The 10,161-nt window shown below is 38.1% G+C and overlaps 1 protein-coding gene across 4 annotated transcripts in view; it reads right to left on the bottom strand.

The window, feature by feature from the left end:
• SLFN12 (schlafen family member 12) overlaps positions 1–10,161 on the bottom strand; it is a gene marked incomplete at its 5' end in the record, with an annotated part of 31,100 nt that overhangs the window by 1,303 nt on the left and 19,636 nt on the right. The window contains one exon of one of the 4 annotated variants that reach the window (XR_014238764.1): positions 4,026–4,305. The exons of 1 other annotated variant lie outside the window; for it this stretch is intronic. Coding sequence is in view for 2 of the 3 variants with exons in the window: in XM_082373951.1 (XP_082230077.1) it covers positions 9,145–9,725 (581 nt within the window). Of the gene's footprint in view, positions 1–3,640; positions 9,726–10,161 lie in introns of those variants that run through there. 2 more of the 4 variants (XM_082373952.1, XM_082373951.1) reach the window with 2 other exon arrangements.

The raw sequence follows: 10,161 nt of genomic DNA, 5'->3' as shown, positions 1-10,161 counted from the left end.
CTTATGACATTATGTGAATCCCAAGCAGGATGAATGGAAACAAAAATATACATAGGCGTAGCATATCAAACTGTTAAACATCAAAGACAATGAAAAAAATCTTAAAATAAGACAAAGAAAAAAGGGCACATATCTTCAAAGTAGTAACAGAATATATTCTGTTGACTTAAAAAAATTTTTATTTTATATCGGAGCATAGTTGATTAACAATATTATGTTAGTTTCAGGTGTACAGCAAAGTAATTCAGTTATACATATACAGGTATCTATTCTTTTTATTCTGTTGACTTTTTACAATTTAGATATAATTGGCATATAAAATTATATTAGTGTCTGGTATACAACACAGTGATGAGATATTTCTGTATACTGCAAAATGACCACCACAATAACTCTAGTTGACATCCATCACCATATACTGTTACAATATTTTTTTCTTGTGTTGAAAACTTTTAAGATTTATTCTCTTAGCAACCCTCAATGTACAATACAGTATTACTTAGCATAGCCACCCTGCTGTACATAACATCCCCATGACTTATGCATCTTACAGCTGGGATTTTGTACTTTTTTACCTCCTTTACCCATTCTGCACCTCCACCCCACCCCTATTCTTTGTATTTGTGAGCTTGGGAGTTTTTTTGTTTGGTTGTTTTTTTGTTTTTAGATTCCACATATAAGTGAGATCATACAGTATTTGTCTTTCTGTGTCTGACTTTTTTTTTTTTTTTTTTTTTTTTTTTTAGCTGTGCTGGGTCTTCGTTTCTGTGCTAGGGCTTTCTCTAGTTGTGGCAAGCGGGGGCCACTCTTCTTCGCGGTGCGCGGGCCTCTGACTATCACGGCCTCTCTTGTTGCAGAGCACAGGCTCCAGATGCACAGGCTCAGTAGTTGTGGCTCACGGGCCCAGTTGCTCCACAGCATGTGGGATCTTCCCAGACCAGGGCTCGAACCCGTGTCCCCTGCATTGGCAGGCAGATTCTCAACCACTGCGCCACCAGGGAAGCCCTGTTTGACTTATTTTGCTTAACATTATGCCCTCAAAGTCCACCCATATTGTCAAAAATGGCCAGATTTCCTTCTTTTTCTATGGCTGAATAATGTTCCGTTGTGTGTGTGTGTGTGTGTGTGTGTGTGTGTGTGTAATGAATATACAGAATATATGGACATGAGTTTCTTCCATATCTTGGCTATTGTAAATAATGCTGCAATAAACATAAGGGTGCATGTACCTTTGAGTGAGTGTTTTTGTTTTCTTTGGATAAATACCCAGAAGTGGACTTGCTGGGTCATATGGTAATTCTACTTTTAATTTTTTGAGTAACTTCCATACTATTTTCCATACTGGTTGCACAAATTTATATTCCCACTAACAGTGCACAGGGGTTCCCTTTCCTTTAATCCTCACTAACACTTGTTATTTCTTGTCTTTTTGATGACAGCCATTCTAACAGGTGTGAGGTGATACCTCATTGTGGTTTTGATTTTCACTTCCCTGATGATTAGTGATGTTAAGCACTTTTTCATGTACTTGTTGGCTATCTGTATGTCTTCTTTAGAAAAATGTCTATTCAGATCCTGTGCCCATTTTAAAATTATATTATTTGTTTTGTTTTGTTGTTATTGAATTGTATGAGTTCTTTTTATACTTTGGATATTAACCCCTCATCAGACACATGATTTGCAAACATTTTCTCCCATTTGGTATGTTGCTTTTTAATTCTGTTGATGGTTTCCTTAACTGTGCAGGAGCTTTTTAGTTTGGTGTAGTCTTGTTTATTTATTTTTGCTTTTGTTACCTTTGCTTTTTGTGTCAATCCAAAAAAAAACATCACCAAGACAGATGTCAAGAAGCTTACCACCTATGTTTTCTTCTAGGAGTTTTATGGTTTCAGGTCTAATGTTCAAGTTTTTGATCCGTTTTGAGTTAATTTTGTGTATAAGTGTAAGATATAGATCAATGGAACAGGATAGAAATCCCAGAAATAAACCCATGCACTTACGGTCAATTAATCTACGACAAAGGAGGTAAGAATATAAAATGGAGAGGGACTTCCCTGGTGGTCCAGTGGTAAAGAATCCGCCTTCCAATGCAGGGGACTCAGGTTCCACCCCTGGTCGGGGAACTAAGATCCCACATGCCCCACGGTAACTAAGCCCTCACGCCACAACTACTGAGCTTATGCGCCTCAACGAGAGAGCCTATGTGCCGCAAACTACAGAGCCCACGTGCCCTGGAGCCCGTGTGCCACAACTAGAGAAGAGAAAACCCGTGCACCACAACAAAGAACCCATGCCACAACAAAGATCCCATGTGCTGCAACTAAGACCCGATGCAGCCAAAAAAATAAATAAAATAAATAAATATTTTTTAAAAAAAGAATATAAAATGGAGAAAAGACAATCTCTTCAATAAGTGGTGCTGGGAAAACTAGACAGCTACATATAAAAGAATGAAATTAGAACATTCTCTATCACCATTTACAAAAATAAACTCAAAATGGATTAAAGACCTAAATGTAAGACTGGAAACCATAAAACTCCTAGAAGAAAACATAGGCGGAACACTCTTTGACATAAGTCGTAGCAATATATTTTTTTGGATCTGTCTCCTAAAGCAAAGGAAATAAAAGCAAAAATAAACAAATGGGACCTAGTGAAACTTAAAAGCTTTTGCACAGCAAAGGAAACCATCGACAAAATGAAAAGACAACCTACTGAATAGGAGAAAAGATTTGCAAATGATACGACTGATAAGGGGTTAGTATCCAAAATATTAAAATAGCTCATACAACTTAACATCAAAAAAACCAAGCAACCTGATTTAAAAATGGGCAGACGACCTGAATAGACGTTTTTCCAAAGAAGACATACATATGGCCAACAGGCACATGAAAAGATGTTCAACATTGTTAATCATCAGAGAAATGCAAATTAAAACCACAATGAGATATTATCACCTCATATGGTCAGAATGGCTACCATCAAAAAGAACACAAATAAAAAATGTTGGACTTCCCTGGTGGCACAGTAGTTAAGAATCCACCTGCCAATGCAGGGGACACGGGTTCGAGCCCTGGTCCGGGAAGATCCCACATGCCGTGGAGCAACTAAGCCCGTGTGCCACAACTACTGAGCCTGAGCTCTAGAGCCCGCAAGCCACAACTACTGAGCCCATGTGCCACAACTACTGAAGCCTGCACACCTAGCGCCTGTGCTCCGCAACACGAGAAGGCACCGCAATGAGAAGCCCGCGCGCCACAATTAAGAGTAGCCCCTGCTCACCGCAACTAGAAAAAGCCCGCGCACAGCAACAAAGACCCAATGCAACCAAAAATAAATAAATTTTAAAAAAATGTTGTTGAGGATGTGGAAAACAGTATGGAGCTTTCTCAAAAAAATAAAAAGAGAACTACCATATCACCCAGCAAGTCCACTCCTGGGTATATATCCAAAAAATGAAAACACTAATTTGAAAAGACATATGCATCACAATGTTCATAGCAGCATTATTTACAATTGCCAAGATATAGAAGCAACCTAAGTGTCATCAGCAATGAATGGATAAAGAAGATGTGGTATATATATATATATATATATATATATATATATATATATATGTATATATATACAATGGATACTACTTAGCCATAAAAAGAATGAAATTTTGCCATTTGCAGCAACATGGATCAACTTAGAGGGTATTATGCTTAGTGAAATAAGTCAGACAGAGAAAGACAAATACTGTACGATATCACTTATATGTAGAATCTAAAATATAAAACAAACTAGTGAGTATAACCAAAAAGAAACAGACTCACAGATACAGAGAACAAACTAGTGGTTACCAGTGGGGAGAAGGAAGTGGGGAGGGGAAAAATAAGGGTAGGGGATTAAGAGGTACAAACTACTATGTATAAAATAAATAGGCTACAAGGATATATTGTACAACGCAAGGAATATAGCCAATATTTTATAACAACTATCAATGAAGTATAACCTTTAAAAATTGTGAATCACATACTTACCTGGCAGGGGAGATAGCATGATCACGAAGGTGGTTTTCCCAGGGCAAGGCTTATCCATTGCACTCCGGATGTGCTGACCCCTGCGATTTCCCCAAATATGGGAAACTCGACTGCATAATTTGTGGTAGTGGGGGACTGCATTCGTGCTTTCCCCTGGTCTTTGTAGGTTTTGAAAAACAGACGTCTGGGACTTCCCTGGTGGTCCAGTGGTTAAGACTCTGCGCTTCCACTGCAGGGGTCACGGGTTCAATCTTTGGTCCGGTAACTAAGATGCCACATACTGTGTGGCATGGCCAAAAACAAAAAACAAAAAACCCCCGTGAATCACTATACTGTATACCTGAAACTTAAATAAAATCAACTGCACTTACATACATACAAAAATTTTTTAAATAATTATTGATGGGTTTGTATTTAGTACTGTTTTGTTCGTTGTTTCCTGCTGTTTTGTAGTTCCTCTGTTTCTTTTTTCTTCTCTCACTCACTTGCTTTGTGATTTGATGATTTTCTGTAGTAGTATGTTTAGATTCTTATCCCTTTATCTTTTGTGTATCTACTATAGGTTTTTGCTTTGTGGTTACTGTGAAGCTTACCTGTAACAAGTTATAATGGTCTATTCTACATTGATAACAACTTAAGTTTGAACACATTCTAAAGCTCTAGATTTTTACACTCCCCCACCCACATTTTGTTTTTGATGTCACAATTTGCATCTTTTTATCCTGTGTATCCCTTAACAAATTATTGTAGTTATAGTTATTTTTTACCACTTTTGTCTTTTAACCTTCATACTAGCTTTACAAGTGATTAACCACCACCTTTGTAACAGATTATCCTGAATTTTACTATATATTTACTTTTACCAGTGAGATTTATACTTTCATGTTTTCCTATTACAGATCTTCCTAGATTTATGATGGATTTATGTCCCAATAAACTCATCAATAAGAAAATATTTTAAGTCAAAACTGCATGTAATACAAGTAACCTACTGAATATCATAGCTCAGCCTAGCCTACCTTAAATGAGCCAGAACACTTACATTAGCCTACAGATGGGCAAAATCACCTAACACAAAGCCTACTTTTATATTAAAATGTTGAATATCTCATATAATTTATTGACCACTGTACTGAAAGTGAAAACCAGAATGGTCATATGGATACTCACCATTAAGGTACACAGCTGAAAGTGCAGTAGGCCTGAAGAATGTTTGAAGCATTGAACTAAAATGAATTGCTGGATGATATGGAGGCTACAGGGACAGGGTCATCAATTTCTCTCCTGATGAGGCTTGAGAATAGCTGATAGAAGGCATCAGGGCATCTATACTTGCTGATGCTTTAGCAGGCATAGTATTATTCAGGAAGCTTTCAAGTTTTGACTGTACAGTTTGTTTCTTCTTTTCATTACATATTTCTCTACAGCAAATAAGAGTATCCTGTATCTGCCTGTTAGCTCTTGAGAACCTCTTGTAATTGATGTCCATTTCTTCTAATATCCACATGTCCCTGCTCATGGTAGTAAATGTCTCTGCCAGTTTCTTTGCTATGAACTTTCTTGGTGCCTTGGGTATAACTTCTTCTTCTTCTGCCTCAACTTCTTTACTTTTTTTTTTTAAGTCTTTATTGAATTTGTTACAATATTGCTTCTGTTTTATGTTTTGGTGTTTTTGGCTGCGAGGCATGTGGGATCTTAACTCCCCGACCAGGGATCAAACCCACACCCCCTGCTTTGGAAGGCGAAGTCTTAACCACTGGACCACAAGGGAAGTCCCCCAACTTTTTAACTTTTTTTCCTCCAGTTTGATCAGCTCCTCATTGGAAAGCTCTTCAGCCTTGACGCCAACAAGCTCATGAATATCCTCTTCATCAACGTCCAACTCTAGCTGTTTCTCAAGCACTAGTATCTTGTTACTTACTATTTCATCAGCAGCAGAATCTTTTGAATGTGTTCACATATGTCTTCACGCATTGCTGTGTGACTTCTTTCCATGCTACAGCAATGCTCTGGATAGCATTTACAATGTGAAAACTTTTCCAGATCTCTCAGAGCATTTGGCCAGATTCAGCCAGTTCAAAAGCGTATGCAAACATTTGGCATAAATAGGACGCTCTGAATGTAGCTATTGCACCTTGGTCCATTGACTGTATGAGTACCGTTGTGATCAGTAGCAAATACACAACCTTTACATCATGTCGCTGACATGATGTGGATGCCTTGGAGCATTGTCTAAGATCAGAAGAATCTTGAATTGAATGTTTTGCCTACAACATTCTCTTGCGTGCACAATAAAACTGTTCAAAAACCTGTTTTCAAACAATGCTAATGACATCCAGGCTTTCCTGTTATGGCAACAATAAATGGGAAGTATATGCTTTCTCATATTCCTGAATGCTCTAGGGTTCTCCAAGTGGTAGATTAAGAAAAGCTCTAGTTTGAACCTTGCAACATTTCTACCCCAAAGTGGCATTATATAGTCTTTGAATGCCTTGAATCCTGGCATTGTCTCAGACTTCTGATGAATGTATGTATGCTCTGGCATACGTTTTCAGAACAAGCTAATTTCATCGACAATACATACGTGTTCTGGCAAATATTTTGCATCCACAATTATCCTATGCAGTTCTTCCTTAAACGCTGTGGTACCTTTAGTATCAGCAACCTGCTGCCTCACCACTGACCTTCACGTTATGAAAATTACGATGCCTTTTGAAACGTTGGAACCACCCACGCCTCGCTATAAACATTTGCGTATATGTAAGATCATCAGCATGCTCTATTATTTTTTTATTTTTATTTTTTTACAAGTTTTAAAAAATATTTATTTGTTTATTTTTATTTGGTTTTGCTGGGTCTTAGTAGTGGCAGGCAGGCTCCTTAGTTGCAGCTCACCGGCTCCTTAGTTGTGGCATGCGAACTCTTAGTTGCAACATGCATGTGGGATCTAGTTCCCTGACCAGGGATCAAACGGGGGGCCCCCACATTGGGAGCACGGAGTCTTAACAACTGCGCCACCAGAGAAGTCCCAGCATGCTCTTTCAGTGTATGGAAAACACTTCTTGCCTTAGCCTAGATCCTCAGTAGGCTAAGTGGTATGCACTTCTGTATCTGGTCTTCCACTCTAGTGTCGATACATTTTTTCATATCATCAATTAGCCCAGGTAATTTCTTCATGAAGATAGCGGATTTACTGATGCTGACAATTTCACTGCATCACTGATTCGCTTATCCTTTAAGATGGTCGAGATCATCGATTGCAAAAGTCCTAACTCACATGTGATGGCCATTACTGGCTTACTACTTTCATGCAGGGCAATTATCTTGAGTTTTATCTCAAGAGTAATTGCCTTCCTCTTCTCATCGGAAGCAGGAAGCAACACAATATACTATAGAGTATCGGTTGTTTACCCTCATGATTGCATGGCTGACTGGGAGTTGTGGCTCACTGCCACTGCCCAGCATCGTATCGCATGTGACTAGCTCAGGAAAAGATCAAAATTCAAAATTTGAAGTATGGTTTCTACTGCATGCGAATTGCTTTTGCACCATCATAAAGTCAAAAAATCCTAAGTCAAACCATCTTTAAGACAGAGACCATCTGTACTAATTAGCACCCTTTCATTTCAGCTTAAACAAGACCCTTTCACATTTCTTGTACCACCAGTCTAGTGGTGATGAACTCCTTTATCTTTTGCCTGTCTGGAAAACTCTATATCACCTTCAATTCCGAATGTTAAAATGACGATTCTGCTGAGTTCTTTTTTTTTTTTTTTAAACATCTTTATTGAAGTATAATTGCTTTACAATGGTGTGTTAGTTTCTGCTTTATAACAAAGTGAATCAGTTATACATATACATATGTTCCCATATCTCTTCCCTCTTGCATCTCCCTCCCTCCCACCCTCCCCATCCCATCCCTCTAGGTGGTCACAAAGCACCGAGCTGATCTCCCTGTGCTATGCGGCTGCTTCCCACTAGCTATCTAGTTTACATTTGGTAGTATATATATGTCCATGACACTCTCTCACCCTGTGACATCTCACCCCTCCCCCTCCCCATATCCTCAAGTCCATTCTCTAGTAGGTCTGTGTCTTTTTTCCCGTCTTGCCACTAGGTTCTTCATGGCCTTTTTTTTTTTTTTTCCTTAGATTCCATATATATGTGTTAGCATACTGTATTTGTTTTTCTCTTTCTGACTTACTTCACTCTGTATGACAGACTCTAACTCCATCCACCTCATTACAAATACCTCCATTTCATTTCTTTTTATGGCTGAGTAATATTCCATTGTATATATGTGCCACATCTTCTTTATCCATTCATCCGATGATGGACACTTAGGTTGCTTCCATGTCCTGGCTATTGTAAATAGAGCTGCAATGAACATTTTGGTACATGAGTCTTTTTGAACTATGGTTTTCTCAGGGTATATGCCCAGTAGTGGGATTGCTGGGTCGTATGGTAGTTCTATTTTTAGATTTTTAAGGAACCTCCATACTGTTCTCCATAGTGGCTGTATCAATTTACATTCCCACCAACAGTTCTGCTGAGTTCTTAAGGGTACCAGCTGAGCAATTAGACAAGCCCTAACTCCTCCAAGTGAATAGTGTAAAAGTGGTCCAAGAAAATGCAGAGAATTTTGCAGGGAAGGGTAATAAATTTTGCCTTCTTCTTCATTTCCATTATAAACACTCTGAATGTCATCAATGATCATCTTTTCTAAGTTATAAAGGTTTTCTGGGTATATCCTGGGAATTTCCGTTGTTGTTGTTATTAAAAATAAAAGCATTGCCATTTTTCCCAACTTAAAAGTGGAAGACAATTTATCCATGAACTATACAAGGAGTAAATAACAAACTGTGCACAGCATAATTAACAAATTTATTTTCTTAATAACTTTTAAACAATACATATGAAGACCATTTAGGAAGAAATAAATGAAGACTAAATTTGATTTTCCAAGGTCCCATCATGTTGCCTTCCTTGCAAAGCTTTTCAAAGGCATATTTTCCAGAATTTGAGAACAACATTGACTATATAATGAAAAACATCTTTGTAGCCTGGTCTACTTTCCATGATTCAGGTGAGCCTTGGACAAGATTTAAACATCCTTTTTTCATTCCTCTGAAAGTAATCCATACTGATTATCTGAGAGGTGTTGAAAAATCTCAGAGTCAAATTGGTCATTCAAAGTTCCGAGTCTCTTCAAGACTATAAAAAGGGCCTTCTTCAAGTCACTCATTGTTTGAGTAGTTATAAGAGTGTAGGACTTAGGGTAAATTGCAGATAAGCTTGAATCATGAAGAAGTCTGGTATTGCCTTCAGTCAATGTAGAAGATTCTTCACTCCAATAGATCTTTGTCATGACACACACTTTCCCACTGTAACCACCAATTTTTACCAGTTTCTTCTTTAAAGTTAAGGCAGTTTGTATAGAATAACCTTTTAATTCCTTATTCAGTTCCCTGAGGAAGGTGTATAAGACTGGTGGACGGTCCTGGGCAATTAGAAGTGCATCACAGATGACTTTCTGGTTCTCTTGCAAGCCCAGATCCAAAGACCAGCTCTTAGAAAAGATCAATGTACCTTGACGAATGGAGCCTATTTCATTACGTATTAACTGTGCAAGTCCTTTGTGTTGTGAGAACAGTTTCTCATAGAGGATTTCTGGAACATATGTCACCTTTTCTGATGGCACTAGATATGAAAATAATTATAATAAAATTTTAAACACTGGAAGCTTCCAATTCCAACCATGACAAAGTAGCTTGTACCAGACCAACCCTCCCACTAAAAACAACTATAAAAGTTGTATAAAACATATAAAACAGAAATTTAAAGAACTGGAGAGCAATCAGTACAAGCAGGACTTAAAGGGTTACAATCTTTGATGGAGAGGAAGCACAGGAAGTAGTGCCACAATCATCCCAGCTTTTTGTCTAAGGATATTTTCCATATCATGTCATGGATGAAGAGAGCCCAAGCAGAAATCATCAGTTTTACTAGGCTGAAGAAAAAGAGGTTGGAATTCAGGGCTACCAGAGGATCTGGAATTTGAGTGGGAAAATCTCAGAGAGGATGAAACTGCAGAGAAGCAGCCAAAATCTACATACAGATTTTTTTCAATTCACTG

Source organism: Balaenoptera borealis (genome assembly GCF_965194805.1).
Source record: "Balaenoptera borealis genome assembly, chromosome: 20".
In the NCBI taxonomy this organism is placed as follows: Eukaryota; Metazoa; Chordata; class Mammalia; order Artiodactyla; family Balaenopteridae; genus Balaenoptera; species Balaenoptera borealis.
The sequence above is the reverse complement of the archived record's forward strand: the minus strand, read 5'-3'. Positions and strand labels throughout refer to the sequence as shown.